We start from the raw sequence: 20,454 nt of genomic DNA, 5'->3' as shown, positions 1-20,454 counted from the left end.
AAAAAGGTTTCATCGTTTCCACAAAAATATGAAGCAGCATAACTGTTTTTAACACTGATAATAATAATAATAATAATAATAATAATAATAATAATAAGCATGATCTGAAGGATGATGTGACTCTGAAGACTGGAGTAATGATGCTGAAAATTTAACTTTGCATCACAGAAATAAATTACATTTTAAAATATATTCACTTAGAAAACATAAAAGTCGTTCAATTGTAATAAAATTTACTATGATTGCTGTTTTTACTGTATTTTTGTATAATAAATGCATCCTTGGCGAGCAAAAGAGACTTTCACAAACATTAAAAAACCATTTCAACCCCAAATGTTTGAATGCATATATTATAAATAAATTATATAAAATTAAATAAACACACATATATTCAATATTAACAAATAGAAACATTTATTGTGATTGTATTATTTTAGAAAATTTCCTCTTCCAAATGTACACAAGACTGATCATCAAAATCAAAGATGAAAGACTAAATCAATAATCAATTACATTAAAAATCCTATAAGGAACCAGTGAGAATGCAACATTTGCAAATTGTATTTTAGTTTTGCAAAACTGCAATAAAAAAAGAAAAGAAAAAAAAATGGACATAATGGAACACATTTCAATTCTACACTTCAACTCTGACAAAAATAGTAATCAGCTTTATACCTTTTCTTCTTGACACCTTTATTTCCTGTGTATGCTTCTGCTCTACGTCTTAGAGCCGAGCTGACTGTCTGGTTCAGTGTCAAGAGCGCTGCCAGTCCTACAACAACAGTTAAGTGACAGAACACTCTAATATCTCATTAAGCCATTAAGATCAACTAACAACTGAGAATGGAAATGAATTGAGTGGACAGTGAACTTTAAAGGGATACAGGTTTGGAACTACTCGAGGGTGAGTAAATGATGACAGAATTTTCATTTTTGGGTGAACTATCCCTTTAAGTAATGTTTTTTGCTCTAATGGCACTCTAGTTCTACACACAGAAATGTGTCTGTGGTCAGAAGCTCTTTACTGCACACAAACACTGCTCTGACGACCCTGAGAACAACTCATAATACTGTGCAGATGCATAAAAGAAAATCTGGAAACACAAAACAAACAACACCTGAAGAAAGACTAACGAAGGAGGAAAGATTCTGTACGGCAAATACGGCAGTCACAAACGGCCAGCAGACTTTAGCAGATGCACATGTCAAATACTGATAAAGCATGTATCAATATGCTAAGATTTAAAATAGCTAACATGAACTTTATGGTGGAATGACCTTGTTTGATTTTGAAAATTATAATTTTGAAGGATTTTTTTTTTTGTTCTGTTTGCTGATTTCTACTTAGTGATAACTATTATTGTGTTTTTTTTACTGCTAACTAATGCCAATTCAATTTAAAGTCACAATATGAAACACAAATACAATAAAAGAATGATTTTTGGAACATTTGATAAAACAGAAATCAAACATCCTGATGTCTTAATAACATTTTCAGAATATCAACATTGCATAATCAAAGTATTTCTGATAAAACTGTGGGCCTGCATTCATCTAGTAAAAACACAATCATCTTCATAAAAAACAACAACTAACAAGCACTCATGATCCTGCATAAATTCATCCAAACTCACACACACACTCATGCAAGCACACTAGAGATCGAGCGGCGTCTCGGCCTGTTCACTCAGCTGCATGGAGAGGTAGTCAGCAGGACGCCTGCCAAAAGAGCATGCACATAATGAGTTGCAATGAATGTTTTAACATAATTTATGTTTTTCAAATGCTAAAAATGCACAAGGACACTTTCATCCTACAAATGGGCCGATCCCACAACAAAGACTTTAAATGCCTTATAAATTATTCTTAGAATTAAGGGAAATAGCACACCATATGAGATGGTACTTTGAGATACACCATTGTACAGAATGATCATATTCATGGTACCATAGTATTTACCATGGTACTGCAACGTACTTAAAACAATGCTGTGGTTTTACTGCATTTATCATCAAAAAGACTATGGCTATACTATGTCTTAAAAGTGTAAAAAGTTCTCAAATGTGGAATTTTTCAGCATTTTGTGTGTTATCAAGATATTTTTATATTTAATTTTTTTTAAATAGTTTTCTACTGTATAATAATATTAATATGCAATTAATTGGCATGAATAATGTATTCAATATATTAAAATAAAACTGTAAACTGTATACTGGTTATTATTGAATGTATTAATTAGCATAAATAAAATCACATTATATTTAGAAACTAAAACAGAAAAAGTTGAAATTTTTTTAAACTATTTTGATCTTAATTCAATTTATTAATTGGCAGAAATAAAAAATAATTAATATTTAAAAAATAAAATAGGTTGAATTACTTTTAAACTGTATACTGAAATTTAATGGCATAAATAAACTGTATGCTGACTTTAATTTAATTTATTATTTGGCATAAAAATTATTTTTCAAATAAACTGAATGACATTTACAATATATTGACATCAAATCAATTGAACTATTTGCATAAATATTATTTAATATTTAAAAAATATTTTGTTATTAATTAAATTTATTAATTTGCATAAATAAAATTAATTACTTAATATCTAAAACATGAAATAGAAAAAGATTTTTAACTATTTTAAACCTTTGATACTAATTTGATATTTTAAATAAAATGTAAAAACTACAACTACTTTTAAATAGTACACTGGTTCAATTTATTAAATCAAATAAAAGTTTTAATTGGCACATAATGTACTTTTTTTTTTAAATAAATTTTAAACTTTCATGCAAAACACACAAACACAAACTGATCTGTCTTCACCTTTTTTTGTACAAGAAGACAAACAGAGCAGCACCCAGTGCGCACAGCAGGAGCGCCGCGAGCACAAGCCCGACCTGCAGAGCGACCGACGACCCTGCTGCACATACAAACACACGGTTACTTCCTTCAGACCAAAACATACCCTCAATATCCATAAGAGCTTAACATAATAATAGCATGTGTGTCTTGTACCTCCATGAACCTGTCTCTCCTGTTCAGCTGAACATGAGAGCTTGTTGTCACTCAGTATCTCATTGATTCGCTCCCTCTGTTGGTCAGAAACAGCAAGAACGGACCCCTGAGCGTACAACCGACCCGCCTCACAGGACACATTCACACCTCACACGGGGGAAAGACAAGAAATAACGGTCATGACCAAATCATTTCATGTTAACACCATTAATGTGTGTTTTCACGTGTCTTACCTTTAACATGTAAGCTTGAGATCCCACAGTTACACAGCCGCTCTAATAAAACAGCAAACTCCTCCTGGGCACAATCTGAGACAGAGAATTACTTTTACTGTTGATTTTATTTAGAAAAGTACATTTTGGATGCATCTTACACCAAGCGTCCAATAAAAAGAGATAAGGGCTGAATATGTGATCGTTTTAAAGCAGGTTATGCGAATTCATAAATGTGAGCTTATGTGCAAAAGACAGGGATGAGAAAATGAGAAAAAGAATAACTTTATATCATGAGTTCATATCATGAGGGATCAAATGTTTCTTTCTGGAATAAAAAGATACACGTTAACTCAAAACATCAGGGTTTTCACACTGTATGACCAGTTATTTTCCATATCTTTTACAGTATTTTGTGATGACGATTTGACAATTTTTTTTACACTTATAGACAGTGAAATAATAAAAATGGACCATAGCAGAAAAATACATACAGTGTTACTGAAAAGGTTTTGCTCAAGGCTGCAAAAAAACAGTAAAAAATTCAATTTTATTTTATTTTTTTTAACTTTTACACTCACCAAGGCAGCATTTTTTATCAAAACTGCAGTAAAAAAGTAATATTGTGAAATAATATTATAATTTCAAATAACTGTTGTCTATTTTAATATATTTTAAAATGTAATTTATTTCTTTGATAATTGTTGAAAACTGTTGTGCTGCTTCATATGTTTGTGGAAACCGTGATACATATTTTAGGATTATTTGATGAGCAGAAAGTTCAAAAGAACAGCATTTTTTTAAAAATAGAAATCTTTTGTAACATTATAATTGTCATAAGTAACTGTCACTTTTGATCAATTTGATGCATCCTTGAAAAAAAAAAAAAAAAAAAAAAATTATTAAAAAAAAAAATTCTAACTGACCCAAAACCTTTAAAGTGAAGTGTACATCGACTACTGTCATTCATACATGACTATTTCATGACCTTATAAGATTTTATTAATTTTGATGACAGCATAGAAATGTCTCTCAGTTTTTCAAGACCGTGGGAACCCTTTCATTTCACACCCAGTAAAAAGCCTGACAACCTGAAGGCCAATACAATAGAATAGAAGTCATCCAAAAACAAACATCTAACCTCTATCATAATCATGTCATTCCAGCAGGTTTCATTCTTTGGGTGTGTTCCTCATGTTTGTGCATGTAGGTTTTCTATAAACATAATTCTTCAAATGCTCTCGATGAACTGTTCGGCAAAAACCGAATACAAACTAGATGCTACTAGCCAGCATGAGAAAAATCTACTAATCTTACCCACAAACATTACACGTGATTATTTGTGTTCAACACTGTCATGTTTTAAAAATGTATGAAATGCATTCTGGCTTCTTAGTGGAAATTTAATATTTTTTGTATTTGATGTTTTTTAACAGATGAGCAGGGACAGATGTAGATTTTCTAGACCAGGAATCTCCAACCCTGCTCCTGGAGAGCTACCGTCCTGCAGATTTCAGCTCCAACCCTGCTCCAACACACCTGTCTGAAATTAACAAGTAGCCTTGAAGACCTGATTAGCTGGTTCAGGTGTTTGATTGGGGTTGGAGCTGAAATCTGTAGGACAGTAGCTCTCCAGGAGCAAGGTTGAAGACCCCCTGTTCTAGACTGATCTGTGACTAAAGGGACTGCTCCTAATCTCAGCTTGTTACCTGTATAAAAGACACCTGTCCCCAGAAGCAATCAATCAATCAGATTTCAAGCTCTCCACCATGTCCAAGACCAAAGAGCTGTCCAAGGATGTCAGGGACAAGATTGTAGACCTACACAACAGTTGGTGTGATTATTCCCAAATGGAAGAAACACAAAATAACTGTCAATCTCCCTCGGACTGGGGCTCCATGCAAGATCTCACCTCATGGAGTTTCAATGATCAGCCCAGAACCACACAGGAGGATCTTGTCAATAATCTCAAGGCAGCTGGGACCATAGTCACCAAGAAAACAATTGGTAACACACTACGCCGTGAAGGACTGAAATCCTGCAGCGCCCGCAAGCTCCCCTTGCTCAAGAAAGCACATGTACAGGCCTGTCTGAAGTTTGCCAATGATTCAGAGGAGAACTGGGTGAAAGTGTTGTGGTCAGATGAGACCAAAATCCAGCTCTTTGGCATCAACTCAACTCGCCGTGTTGGGAGGAGGAGGAATGCTGCCTATGACCCCAAGAACACCATCCCCACCATCAAACATGGAGGTGGAAACATTATGCTTGGAGGGTGTTTTTCTGCTAAGGGGACAGGACAACTGCACCGCATCAAAGAGACGATGGATGGGGCCATGTACCGTCAGGGCCAGGCCATTGAAGCCAGACAGGTCATTGAAAATGGGTCTTGGATGGGTATTCCAGCATGACAATGACCCAAAACACACAGCCAAGGCTACAAAGGAGTGGCTCAAGAAGAAGTTTCCAGATATAATATTAAAATTATAGACTGATCGTTTCTTTGTCAGTGGGCAAACATACAAAATCAGCAGGGGATCAAATAATTTTTTTCCCCCACTGCATACGAAAATTTCACTTTTTGAAATAAGTTACAAAAAATTTTTTTTTCCACGATATTCTAACTTTTTGAGATGCACCTGTATATATTTATATAAACACATTTTTTAAATCTTATTTCTTATTTTGTGAAAGAAACGGTACATGATGGAAAGTTGATATTTTTGAACTCAAATGAGGTAATATATGGGCCTTTTTTGCAACCCAGCAGAATGTTTTTTCCAACATGCAGGACTGTTATTTTCCACTGTGCAAAGATTTTCCAAAATAATGTTTTGCTACAGGGAAAAAAACTGCAGCAAACCGCTCTTGGAATGACATGAGGGTGAGATGATGCCAATGTTAATCAACTATTCCTTTAAAGATCACTTACTTCCTGATCCACTCTGCCAGTTGTTATCGTTCGGCTGCAGGCACAGATCCGCGGAGCTGGAGAAGGCGGGACTCGGGCAGCGGTTTGGCAGGCGTGGAGTCGGCTGGGATGCGATCCAGAGAACAGGCCCATCTGATGCACATCGAGATAAAGAAGCCGCACTAATCACACAAAAACACAGACAAGTAGTTATGTGCATGAAAACTTTTGTGAGTACAGTGCACAAAAGTGCTGATGCCAGCAAAAACACACTGGATTCACATTCAAAAAGCTCCCCAACAAACCTAAAGAGTGTGTATACGAAGTGTGTCATGTTGTGCTGGAGAATTCTCTGTAACTTTGGGTCATTGGAAAAAACTAGACAGTCCAAATGACGTGAGTTGCTCCCACACAACCCTGATCCTGATGGCTCAAAACACAACAGCACTGCACCCAAATGATCCAGCGCTGGCAAACCCTGATCTGCACAAACACAAAGATGAATGAACAAACAAATCAATTTTATTTTTTAGAATTGATCTGCTATTCAATTGAAATCACTGATTGCCTTAGAGAACAACTGTCTGAAGTCATAATCCAATTCATTTTCTCTATAGAAAAATGTTATATAAATAATTATTATATTTTATTTGAGGTTGACGATTTATCTCAGAGCTGGTTGATCTTTACTGACGAATTTTCAGAATGTCATTGAAGAAAAACAATGGGAAAAATACATTTTAGTGACCAATGATGATCTTTGGCTGTATATCAAGACACATCAGTCTATTTCTATTCAAGCAAATCAAGCTGTGTCTCACAAAGAAGACATTTCCAGATCAAACGCACGCACCTGCGTGAGAATCATTGGCGAGCAGATAGAGCCCGTCACTTCCTGTGCTGCCAGTGAGCGGGACGCTCCATTCTGTAGTGTCTTCCCCAAAAAACACCAAAACAAGTCCATTCAGTGGAGTTGACGGTGGGCCACTCAGCTCCACAAATAAACTCTCCTGTGACTGGTTTACCACCAAGGTCTTGCCCCATTCATTTATGATGAGACCCTCAGGAGGCGGAGGTATGGTGGGCTTGGGAGGACAGTTATTCTGCTTCCTTGGTGTGGGAGAAGTGACCTGTGGGCACATAGAGGGTTACTATGACACACACTTGATGGACAATCCTAAAAAAGTAGGGCTGGAAAATAAACTCTGACGGGCTACTTAAAAGTTTCCTGTTTGGAATGTCATACTATGTACCATTTTTGAATTATGTATAATCTGCATAGTAAGTAAATGATATAGACGACCCATTACCTTTGCCAAAATGTGAGGTTTGAAACCAGCACCCAGTGGGTGGAGGATAGTACACAATGAAATTTGCTCAACTTCTCTCACCTGTGATTTTTAACATGCTCAACTTGATTATTATATAACTACACTGCCAAAAATTTGAATTTTTTTAGTCTAGAATACAGTTTTTCTTTATTATAAAATTTGACTGCCAAATGTTTTTTTCTTTTTCCCTATTACCAATTTTTCCTGGTAATTGTTTTGCTGTTGACTTTGACAGTATGTTTGTTTTGCAACAATCCCTCTGTAAAAAAACTGTATTTTTTATTCTTCTTTCTTTAAAAGTTCGTTTTAAATGTTAATAAAATGTAAAAAAAAAAAAAAAAAATTCAAACAAAATCGCAGCAATAATGCTAGGAACATTTATACTGTGTATAATTAAAAAATAATATACATTATTTTGTATTAAACAGTAGGCATTTTAAAATATAAAATTCAACAGATCTCAGAGGAATTATGAATTCTTAACCCCTATTAAATAAAATAATATATGTATATGTATATATATAAAAAATTACTCACATGCAAAAAATAAATAAAAAACTGCAACACACCACAGAGGAATTATGAATTCATGAATTCTACTAAACTGAACTATACTGAACTGAACTAAACTAAACTAAACTAAACTAAACTAAACTAAACTAAACTAAACTAAACTAAACTTAAATTAAAAAATAAAATCGGCCATCATGGATGGAATTTAGAATTCCGCATTTTAAAGTAAAAATTTTGCCTGAAGTCTACTCAAAGCAGATGTACAAATGATTGAGAATTCTGCATGAACCTCAAATGAACAGAAACACTAGATCTCACCCTGAAAGCATTGAGGTTGAGTCTCTCGGGTCCACATCGACTCAGGGTCTCGTCAGCCGGTAGGGCACTGATGTCCTCCAGCAGAGAGAGCTGTCCTGGTGTCAGCGCCTCCGTTAGCTCCGAAACCTTTTTATCAGACCCACGAGTGCGGTAAACCACCGCATCCAGCAAACCGCTTTTGGGAATATTCTGACCCTCTTTAGAGGGCGGAGACTTTCTGCGATATAATACTATAGCGTCCGGCCCGTTCTGAATAGTGTTCGATGGGATTCTAATGTCAGGGCCGACCTTCGAACTGCCAATCTGGAAGAACAGATTCAGAAAGATTAACAGCTGAAACGTTATGTTTGTTGCTTCAACCGTTCAAAAATTTGGTCTCATTGAAGAAATGAATACTTTGATTCAGCAAAGATGCATTAAACTCAAAAAGTGACAGTAAAGACATTTATAATGTTACAAAAGATTTCTTATTCAAATAGATGCTTTTTTTCCTTTCTATTTATCAAAGAATCATTAAACAAATATATGTTATATATTAAACTGTTTTCAACATTGATAATAAATGCTTCTTGCCAGCAAATCAGCATATTAGAATGATTTCTGAAGGATGTTGAAAATTCAGCTTTGATCACAGGAATAAATTACATTTTATAATATATTCAAATAGAAAACAGATCTTTGAAATTGTAATAATTTTTCATAATATTACTGTTTTTACTGTATTTTTAGTAAAATAAATACAACCTTGGTGAGCATAAAAGGCTTCTTTCAAAAACATTGAAAAATCCTACCAACCCCAAACTTTTAAATGCTAGTGTACATAAACTGCCTTTACTTTTACAGCTGACACATACTTCTAACTGGAATTCGATCGTTTGACTGATTTGTGCCACAAGTGTCCAAGAATGCATCAGCTTACCAGGAAGTATCCGTCATCATCCGTGTAATATCCATTCAGCTCCAGCTCATAGTACACCCTTCCAGTCTGTCCATTGATCATCACCAGCCAGATGAAATCCAGCGACATCCGGAAGCCAGACGGATGCCACAACTCTATAAACTCCTCATCCTCGGCTCCTCCTGGTGAGTCAGTGTTGATCTCATTTAGCAGGAAATCAACATCGCTATGAATCGGAGGCTGGGTCCGTCCTGACACTGTGAAAGAGGCTGAAACGACAAGCCAGGCGAAATTAAAAACATGATAGGGACAGTTCACCCAAAAATCTAAATTCTGTCATCGTTTACTCACTCTCAAATTGTTCTAAACCTGTTTGAAGAATGTGCGTAACCAAACTGTTGATGGTAGCCATGGGAAAAATACTATGGAAGTCAATGGGTACCATCAACTGTTTGGTTACAATCATCCTTTAAAATACCTTCTTTTGTGTTCAAAAGCTGAAAGAAACTCTTACAAGTTTGGAATAACATGAGAATGAGTAAATTATGACAGAATTTTAATTTGGGGTGAACGATCCCTTTAACATGGAGGAGAAAATAAGTTGAACTGAACTGAAAATCAAGACGTACTCATGTTAAGCGGGCAGGACTGAAACCAAACGCAGTCGTTGGGTTTTCCGGGACTCCGGGGCCTTGTTACAAACAGTCCCGGATCTCTCGTCCATTCGGCAACACCACAGCGACTGACACGAAGACCTGCTGTGAGAAAACTGCAGCATACAAACATGGATGAGCACATACTATAATACACAGATGCCACAATAAATCATTCTGCATTGTATGGCACGTGCTGATCACCTCTCTGTGAGTATGAAAGGTTTTCTCCCTGGTATGAGTGTCTCTGTGAGGTTGTCACTGGGCATGTGTGCAGAGTCACTGTAAACAAAGGCATCGATTGGCTGTTCGTGGCTGAGGGGGCCGTCCTTAGGGAAGTCTGATACCGGACCTTTATACAACGCCAATGCTGCACTTTGTGACCCTAAAAGATAAAATATTATATTGCAAAATCATTTTAGTTGACGAAAGTTTTTGTAATATTCATATTTCATCACTACATCAAAAGATAAAAAGTAAATGATATTTTGCAAAAATATACATTTAATTTAAGACCACTATGACATTTTGGATTACAGCATTACTTTCGTGACATATAAATCTAAATACTCTTTAGCATACAATAATGAAATATTAATAATATACAGTCCCCTCCATAAATATTGGAACATTAAAGACAAAATTGTTCTGTTGGCTGTGGAGTCAAGATATTTGCAAATATGATTAAAAGATGAATATGAGACAAAACTACAGAATGTCACATTTTATTATTAGCCGTTTCAACACATACATGTTTTACCAAATAAAAAGAACAGCACTTTTAGAGTTCATCCCACTCATTGATGTGAGCATAAGTATTGGGACAGTTGAACATAAGGCAGATATAAAAGATTAAAAGCTATTATTTAGTTGCAGATTCCTTGCACACAATCACAGCAGTGAGTCTGTGACCCATAGACATCACCAGACTCTTGGTCTCATCCTTTGAAAGACTTTGAAATACACAGCCAACAGAGTAATTTTGTCTTTACTGTTCCAATACTTTTGAAGGGCACTGTATATCTATATATGTGTGTGCGTGTAGAAATTAAATATTAATAATGCATATTGTTTACTTAGTATACAAAATAAGATGTGCTGTATTGAATTTAAGTTTAATAAAAAAAGGGCAGGATTATTTTTATTTATTCATTACTGCTTTTCTTTCATCTCATTACAGTAACATGAATTTAGGGGAGAATATTAGTCATATTAGGATTCTATCAAAAATCCCCATGGCCCCGCCCTGCAACATCAAGCCGCGCCCCCCAGCACCCCCCAGATAAAATATGTTCCCACGGCAATGAATGCAAATACAATTATGCAATTTTTTTTTTCTTTTGATTTGGAAGTGATGTGACCTGGACATTACTGAGATTTTACTCAACAAAATCTGAGAAAAAAAAGACAAAAAAACACTAAATGGTTTAGAACAGTGAGATATATAAAAATATTAAAAAAATTATAATAAAAATGATGAAAGCACATAGCAAAATGACTTAAAATTTAAACTAAATTTAAAATGAAAATCATAAATATAACAAAAACTATACTAAACAAGTATAAACACTACACTAGTACATAACTTATAGTAAAAACTATTAATAGTGTCCTTAAATAACTTTATCTGCAATATACAATCAACACTACCTGACAAACTCGCAGTATTCACAGGTACAGCGAATATTCCAGGCTCTTTTGTGATGAACTCCAGACTCGTGCTAATCAGATCCGTAGTAACATCATAAACCACCAAAGAAAACGTTCCGGTTGCCATGCCAACACTGAGTTCCACTTGGCCCGACTGGTCCGACCCACCGAGGTCGACTTCATTGATCCAGACTTCTGCAGGGGTCGGCGGCGGGCAGTGATTGACCCACGCAGGGGTCGGCGGGCCGGTGTAGAACGACCACAGGTTTTCTGACTGCCAGCAGCGCTGAATGGACTCGTCCCCCTCTAGAGCCGCCTCATCCTCCACGTACGGGACCGAGCCAGGTGTCAGAACGGACGCAAGGCCGTCAGCACCGTCTCTGGATTTACCTGAAGTGTATACAACGGCGTCCAGCAACCCTACTCCTGAAACCAGTCCCCCTTCAGCAACCGGCACCCAGTTGGGGCCGTAGAGCGCGATGGCGTCAGGCCCGTTTTGAACGGAGTTGGGTGGTAGAACGATGTCAGGACGAGGAGTCAGGTCAGAAGAGCCAACTACGAAAAAACCTCGCTGATCCGTTTGGTGTCTACTCAGATCGATGACCCGGTACGCCGAGTCTCCTTTGCCGTTGTAGAACACAAGCGTGTATCCATCCAGAGAAGTAGGATTCGTACCTTCATAGAACAGCTCCACAAATTCCCGAGTGTCCAGTTTGGGATTGTCGCAGTTGACCTCGCTGATTATTAAACATGAGCTCGTCTGTTTGAAAATGCACATTAACGCCACACACACCAAACTCAGCTCCACACGCATGGCTAAAAACTCTCAGCATACCATAATAAACAAGGTCTGATGGGAAAAGGACCTGTGGAAGGAAAACAGAAGGTTCATTCCAGATGAATGCAATCACTTTCAAAAGATATTAAGTTTCGTTTCCACAAAATCTTGACACTGCTTCTCCAACAGTTGAGATATTGGCAATCTCAAGGACTAGCTATGAACTGGAAGGCATCAAAACACCCAACACGTCAAAACAATTCCAAGATATTTCACTCTCTGCATTCATTTGACACAACCCTAGGGATCAAAACAAAGAGCATGCCTCTCAAAACCAGGGCAAGCACCAGGAAAACAGTCCATGCAACTGTGTTACAAGTCATATGATAGCACTGTGTCAGGAAAGACACTAGTTTATAAATAAGTATTTGGGTAGTGAACTATTAAGAGTAGCACATTCTTTGTAACTGTGAAGGAAGTGTGGTTATTTAGTCAACTTAAAGAAACCATTCAACCAAAAAAGAAAATTGTCATCATTTACTCATCCTCAAGTTGTTATAAACATGTAAGTTTTTGTTTCTTCTGATGAAAATGTTGGTAACCAAACAGTTGACGGTAGCCATTTAGTTTCATACAGGGTGGAAAAAATACTAAGTGAATGGTTTCGGTTTACCAACAGGTAAAACTATCCCTTTAAAGTATTAACTATGGCCCCCATAAACTTAAAAAAACAACTGAACGAAATAAAATAGGCTGCGTGTGTATATATATATATATGTATTTTAATCCCCCAAATAACACTGGTTTAGGATGGCGTACTTAAATCTGTGAGTCTGTAAATCAACACTACCTCACAAAAAGAAGCAGATGAATATTTTTACATAAAATTTTTTGGGATTAAAAAAATTCTGGGAAACATATTCTTAACAGCTGTGAAGGAGGTGCGGGTTAGAACTGTGCTGCCAATAAAATTAACATTATTTTTTTTAAATAAATAAAGAAAATCAGAAATGTTGCTTTGGCAACTAAATAAAATAAAATAAAATATGTTTAAGTAATGAAATTACTAAAACACTAACAAATTAAAGCCAGACAGAAATGTAAAAAAAAAAACAAAAAAAAAAACACAAGCACTTACGCAACAATAGTCATATGAGGCTTCATCAGCTCTCCACAGACTCCATTAATCAGCAAATCCAGCTTCGGTCATGTGCTCAGAACTTTTAAGGTTACTCTGGAAATGTAATAGGTTACAGATTACAATTTAAAATGTAATAAGTGTCACTATTTCAATTACATTAAGTAAGTTAACTTTGATAACTTTTCTAAATTTGTAATGTTTTCAACTGTTAATCATTTTCAAACATTTAAACCAGGCAGGCAGTGCTCAACACTACAACCCCAATTCAAGAAAAGTGGGGACATTTTGATTTGTTAGTTGACAAAAGTACAAAGAAAAGACTTTTCACTGACCAACTTAAACAAATTTTGATTTTGATGGCTGCAACACACTACAAAAAAGTTGGGACAGAGGCAAAATAAAAGTGGAAAGGCTATAGAATAACCAAATTAAACTGTTCTGAAATAGTCCACAATAAGCTGGTGAACTGGTAATCGGTGAAGGGATCGTGATTTGGTGTAAAAGGGGCATCTCTGACTTTCAAAATCCTTCATCACTTGAATTAAGATCATAATCATTTCATTTTAAAGCACAGCCACCACAAAACCAGACTTACTTTGAGATCATTCTGACAAGATTTGACAAGAAATAGATACTGTTTTTGAAAACAAATCTTTGCATAGCTATGACAGGAAACACTGGAATCTAACAATTCCTTGGAAAAATAAAGCATATGCATAAACCCAAATAAGAAATAAAACAGTCATCGAATAAGCATGTGTCCTATTCTGTGTACTAAACTCCTGAAACATTAGTGTCTTATATTTTGCAGTCACTGCAACTTATGAAAGAAATCAATTAAATCTGCATGTGGGTGTTTGTGTGAAAAGAATTCAGATGTAACAGGAAAAACATGCAATATATTAAACATGATTATATAATAAAACTGGCTGATGGCTTTAATGACAGCATATCCAAGCGATTGACAATCTGCCAGTTTACAATAGATCTGTCTTTAAAAGTTACTGAATGGGATTTTTATTTCCAGAACCTGACTGTCGCACTCTATAGCCTAAATTGGCAAATCATAGACTGGACTCTTCTTGTTGCTACGGCAATGAAGAACTAGATCTTAAACATCTGCTGGATTTTGAGAGACAGACACTATAGCTGTGTCTCGTTTAGAAGGCTGCGTCCTCCGGGGGTCTCATTCGAAGGGTGCATATGTCATCGAGACTGTCTCATTTCAAAAAAAGCAAGTAGGACACTCCGAATGTGACCTTCTTTCACAGGAATTCGGAGGATGCATCAGGCGTATCCTTCGCTGCTACAGATAACCCACAATTCTTTGCGTCGCCACAAACAACCGGCGCCGGCAGATGTAACACAAGCGCAGGTGTGGTGTTTTCAACAACTTAAATTGCCTCCAGAAAAAAATATTCTTTTTTTCTCTAACAGATGTCTGTTGTACGTACGGCTGCAGCTCCTCAAACGTTGAGCAAAATGAAAACAAAAGCTTTTTTTTTCAAATTACGTTCAAATTTAGAAATAATTTCCCTTCATTTAAGCAGTGTGAGAGTGCAACGATGCTGATTTGATGTTGATTTGCGCAACGATGATACATGTGTTAGCAAATCAACGTGATACTTCCTGTTTCCTTTTACGCCCTACGAAGGCCATGTCGTTTAATTCTAGGTTGAGGACACTTTGTATACGTTACACATTCTACAGAGGATGCAACCTCCTGAGGATTCGACCTCCGGAGGACGCAGCCTTCTAAATGAGACACAGCTTATGCATGTTTAGAAAAGCATGCTACTTTTAATACTTTTGCAGTTATGTATTCTGTGCAAAGCATACAATTTCCAACTATAGGCAAAATCACAACACATTTGTGAATTGACATAATAAACGCATTTAGTAATCAGTTTTTTCAAGTCATTTGTTGAGATTTTTACATAGTTTGATAACTTTTTGATAATGAACAACTACTATTATTTTCGACATGATAACCAGACTGCACTGTAAAATTTTGTAAAAAAGCTATTATATGTTAACAGTGAGTTCCTGTACTATATACAGTGAAAAACTGTCAAAGATCCAGCCAGACATTATGTAATTTTGCAGTAAAATGCTGTTAATTGTACAGTTTTTAGAAGTAAAAATAACAATGTATAATTTACAGTCAAAAACGGTAGACTGATATTCCCAGAATCCCTGCGTGACACTCCACATTTGAAAGTATTTTGTTTAAATAATCATGTTTTTTAATAGTTTTTGTTATTGTACATTTGGACTTTATGTTACATCTTCTGTTGTTTAATGAAAGCTTATTGCATTATTTAAGTATCATGTGTGTTACCATGATGGTGTTCTGTGTTTGCATGACTCTGTGCACCTTCTATATATTTCTGCTTGTGGCGAAGGAGCTTTGATTCTTCATGCAGCTTTCTCTTTTACCACCTGCATTATTATGATGGTTGTGAATATGTTAAAGGTACAAAACAGATTTTAATAGCAGTGTGTGTTGTTGAATGCAGTGGTTTACATTGAATTTTCCCTGTTTGTATATTACAGTTTTGTACTGTAAATTTTACAGTTTTGTTGTATTTTTTACTAAATTAGTTTTTTACAGAATTAGTCTGGATTTTTTTTTACAGTGTGGTTGAATTAAACCTCCACGTTTCTCAGGTGACGTGACAACAATTAAGCATACTAAATGAATGTGTATATTTGCATACTGTTTTTAACCCTATGTATACTGCACAGCATGCAGTACGCTCGTATACCATTGCAAACATCGTGACTTCACATGTATTTAAAGCATTGTTTACTTGGACTCCATGCTGATGGATACAGCAACTTTTTGCACACTTCACTTTGTATAACACATGCAAAAGAGCTAAACGGAAAACATAAAGAGAAAAGTGACGACCGAGTGAAACTCTGTAAATTGCACAAGATCTGTTTCACAGAAAACATTGTTCATTTCTGAGAAAAAGCAATGCATTTAACCTACTGAAAACTGAGAGACTCGATCCCTTTAACTCGAAAACTACAAAGAAGACATGAGGAGGAGAAGAAGAACCGCAGTAAAATAATCCTCGCATGTCGTGTGGTTTAATGGAGAAGCGTTGCTTACCGTGACGCCCGACTGAACGCGTTTGAAAGTGTTTTGTGAAGTTTCAGTAAGTTTAGCAGCGCAGAGGAACCGCTCAGATCCGGTCAGTCTCTTCCAGGCGCGCGTGGGCGGCGAATCTGGACGAATTCAGTACATTCCCGGAGACACAACTCCTGCTTCCCAGAAAGATGCCTCTGTGCTTTGTGTGTAACTTACTCCTAAAACAGCGCATGCATCATAGCCTGTTTCTCAATCCCCAAACTATTTTGACATTTAAGTTACACTTAAAAAAATAAATGTAATTATTTATATCTATGGTTTTAATTGTCCCAGACTCTTAATATGAAAATATAATATACTTTATATTATTATATATTTGTTAAAAACTATGTTTTAAAGGCTAAACAACGAGTGAAATAAATGCAATATTATGGGAAAATGTTTTTTTTTTTCTTTTAGGAAGGAAAGGGAGCATTATATTGATTTTCTATTAAACAAAAGGCAATTAAAAGTTTGTAAACGCTTTAATATTTTTATATAAATCTGTATTAGTGTACAGCCCCTCTAGTGTATAATCATGTATAAAGTTTGTTATATGCATGCAACTTGTTAATAATAATAAAAATAAAAAGTGTAGCAAAACGTTGTCAGCGAAGAGGAGAAGAAAACAAAGAAAAAACAAGGTGCATATCACTTGTGAACAGAATGCTTTTAATTTAAGCCATTTTCAATCGCTATACTTTAGGATTTATGTGTAAATGTCAAATGTGACTAATGTTAGGGTTCTTGGGTAACGTTAATTAAATTCTTTTCGGTCTGGACATGATAGTTTATCAGCACTGTTGTTGTCCTTATCATACAAATGCATGATTAAATCATTCAATTCTTCTCTCCAGGATTCCTATGTGGCATTTATAACCCGTCACATGAAGAGGAGGTGCATTATCTGTGCATACAGTACATGGTAAATTTTCTAACCCCATTAATAAATGTGTATCACTTCAAACTGTAACCTGTGTGTGTGTGTGTGTGTGTGTGTGTGCTGTATGGGATTATAATTCTTCATTCCGCTGTATGAATACAGAATAGCATACTTTAAAACCCTGTTCACCTTACCAACTGTACCAACATTCATTCTGCAGTTCAAGGATATTAGAATATTTAAATCCTAAAGATTTTCTTTAAAGACATCTCCAAGGGTTCAAATCTACACCCATCAATTCTCACGTGCAACACCAGAGGTCGCTGTCCTCTCAATATTAGGTATATGTTGTATTGGGTTGTGTTGAGAATAGCATACCACCATACTACATTATCGCAGCAGTATATAGTATGCATATTGTCTACAGATTATGAATTTTCTATGCATGGAATACCCAGATGACCTACTAAATTTGACAAAATGTGTAGTACACAATAAAGTACACTAGGTAGAATACTGTACATCACAATGCAATGTGCTCGACTTTCTATTAATATGTCTAGTGTGATTTTTAACATTTCATACTATGTATGTTATATTGCTAAGTAAGTGCTGTACATATTCTATGCTGCCTATTTAAAAAATAGTATGCAGTGCACCTACAACCAAACATGCAAACAGTTTATGATAAATTGTTGTCATGTGACTCAGTTGTGTTATTTTGTATGTATAATTGTGTATAAAAATCATATGTGGATATTACTTCTGGTTCATTCATCACAATGGAGATTAAAAATAGGAAGGTCAAGTCGACCGCATTGCAGTGTATATAGCAGCAAATATAGTCAGTCAATCAGGTATTCATGTGTTATATGTTGCATAAACTGTCCTGCAGCACAATTTTGGTGTCTTACTTGTCTAACACACACTTTTCTGAAATTTGAAGTGTCTGCTAATAAACTGATGAGATGAATCAGGTGTGCTAGATAAGAGACACTTCCTAAATCTAACCCTGTTCTGTCTGCATCTCTCTGGATAGTATTTTATCTGTATCATTTCCTTGTTATGTATAATTCTTGCACTTTTGCCGGTTTCTCGTGTTCTACAGAGTCTGCCAAAAGCTGTTTTTGGCAGACGCATCACACCCAAACCAGCCTACACACAGCCACAAGTAAATACAGCACATGTTTTTGGCGGTACAGTGAATTACGCTGAGGTTTTTTAAGGTCTTGCATGACATGTGAGCTGTAATTATCACTTGCCACTGGAACTGTTATTGTAAAGTGGAGTAGAGCTGTTGAATCTGTTTATATCTTGTTGACCAAATTAAAGCAATCGTTCATCCCAAAATGAAAATTTGCCCTCAGGCCATCCAAGATGTAGATGAGTTTGTTTCTTCATCAGAACAGATTTGGAGAAATGTAGCATTCCATCACTTGCTCAGCAATGGATGCTCAGCAGTGAATGGGTGCCGTCAGAATGAGAGTCCAAACAGCTGATAAAAACATCACAATAATCCACACCACTCCAGTACATCAGTTAATGTCTTGTGAAGTGAAAAGCTGCTTGTAAGAAACAAATCCACACAAATGCATCATTAAATCTAGTCTTTATTTGTTTCAGATGCATATTAGTGTCAGCTAAATTACTTTTTTTTTTATTTGTTGTTATTCTCAGCATTTCTCTTGCATTTGCATTTTACAGAAAAAATATAATAAAACATCTGCACGATAAGGAAAACAGAATGCGGCATGGCTCACGGTAATGAGATGTTTTCAGAAGTCATGTAGAGAAAGTATAAGGTAGTTTAGAGAGAATAAAGATGGCCCAGTTTTTCCGCTTCATTCATCTGGCTGTGTTAAATCATCTTGTTGTCCTGTCATCCTTGCTAGGTTACAGATCATATCAGAATGGGTTTGAGCTCCATTTAACTCTTATTCGCTCTCTAACACAGGTTTTGATGGCAGTTTGAGAGCTGATGGCGGGGCATCTGGACTCTTATGCGCCATTGATCCACGTTTGAGGAATTAGACTGGAAGATCTCTCTCTCTCCCTCAATCCTCAGTACTGTTTCTCCATATGGTGTCTGCAGGTAAGCTCGGATCACCTGGGGAGTGTTTGACAGGCTGATTATAAGAAAGTGTTGTCATGTTGAATGGAGAGGCTTTGAGGCATCAGCGGAGGGTATTTCAGGATGTGTTTGGCTCATTCCTCAGCGTGCGTATGCAAGCATCTGTTCATTTATTTGTGAATGAGATGTTGACTCACTCTGGCAGACAGGATGTTTGAATCATCGACTTGTAACATAACAGACTGCTGTAGTGATACATGCAAGTGCAATGCTCTGCAGACCAGGCAGCTGTAGTTGCACACACATGCATGTGAAATGGTTGAGATCTGCTTTTTTTTAAATAAAAATGTTTAATCATGGAAAACAATAAAGAAAAACAACCTTATTTTGAACGTTTTTTGACCAGTGATTATACGTCACTTCAAAATAAGTATTAAACTTCAAACTATAGTTGATATTTGACCGCTAGATAGAGTTACAGACCAATCTGTAATTGACTGGTGTGTGATTTTGTTCTATAATATTTTAGGACCTTTTATGCATAAAATGCAGCTTTAATTTAAAATTTAATTTAAAATAAATAAGTTAGCATAAACGCACACACACACACACACACAAAAACTAAAATGAATTAGTATTAAAAAATAATTAGCATTAAACTGTTATATAAAGCTAACATAAATGATATATTAAATAATATATTTGTAATATATACGCTTTCATGGTATTTTAATTATTAAATTAACATTTAAAAACTTAAAATTGAAGAATATCTAAAACATTAAATATTAAAATTTAGGAAAATGTAAAAATATTTCGAAACTTATTTAACTTATAAATAAATAAATTTATAAAATAAATTTAAAAAGTAGTGTACACACACACATATACTTATAAGCAAAACAAAAATATATAATATTAACCTAAACAATAATATA

General features: G+C 35.6%; 1 protein-coding gene across 4 annotated transcripts; it reads right to left on the bottom strand.

The window, feature by feature from the left end:
* Positions 1 to 392: 392 nt before the first annotated feature.
* LOC306865298 (uncharacterized protein) lies at positions 393 to 16,767 on the bottom strand. Of its 4 annotated transcripts, none has more exons than XM_079409838.1 (14): positions 16,545 to 16,743; positions 13,421 to 13,516; positions 11,505 to 12,370; positions 10,059 to 10,239; positions 9,831 to 9,970; positions 9,223 to 9,470; positions 8,304 to 8,606; positions 6,995 to 7,271; positions 6,447 to 6,624; positions 6,163 to 6,323; positions 3,255 to 3,329; positions 3,022 to 3,168; positions 2,830 to 2,926; positions 393 to 1,719 (listed from the first exon to the last, which is right to left on the bottom strand). In XM_079409838.1, the coding sequence occupies exons 3-14, from the start codon at positions 12,316 to 12,318 to the stop codon at positions 1,656 to 1,658; spliced, it is 2,685 nt and encodes an 894-aa protein (XP_079265964.1). In that variant the 5' UTR covers positions 12,319 to 12,370; positions 13,421 to 13,516; positions 16,545 to 16,743; the 3' UTR covers positions 393 to 1,655. The 4 variants fall into 4 exon arrangements, with proteins under 4 accessions (XP_079265964.1, XP_079265963.1, XP_079265965.1 ...); XM_079409839.1 differs by having other exon boundaries at positions 400 to 1,719; positions 2,830 to 2,923; XM_079409837.1 differs by lacking the exon at positions 13,421 to 13,516 and having other exon boundaries at positions 16,545 to 16,767.
* Positions 16,768 to 20,454: the final 3,687 nt, after the last annotated feature.

Source organism: Barbus barbus (genome assembly GCF_936440315.1).
Source record: "Barbus barbus genome assembly, chromosome: 46".
NCBI classification, from domain to species: Eukaryota; Metazoa; Chordata; class Actinopteri; order Cypriniformes; family Cyprinidae; genus Barbus; species Barbus barbus.
Note: the sequence above shows the minus strand (reverse complement) of the source record. Positions and strands in the feature narration are given on the sequence as shown.

Excerpts from the sequence above, each read along its gene's own strand:
- LOC306865298 (XM_079409837.1), bottom strand. The coding sequence starts at position 12,318 with ATGCGTGTGGAGCTGAGTTTGGTGTGTGTGGCGTTAATGTGCATTTTC. Across the intron at positions 8,607-9,222 it reads ATGATGACGGATACTTCCTG|ATTGGCAGTTCGAAGGTCGG; the intron begins GTAAGCTGATGC and ends CTGTTCTTCCAG. Across the intron at positions 6,625-6,994 it reads CGCCAATGATTCTCACGCAG|ATCAGGGTTTGCCAGCGCTG; the intron begins GTGCGTGCGTTT and ends GTGTTTGTGCAG.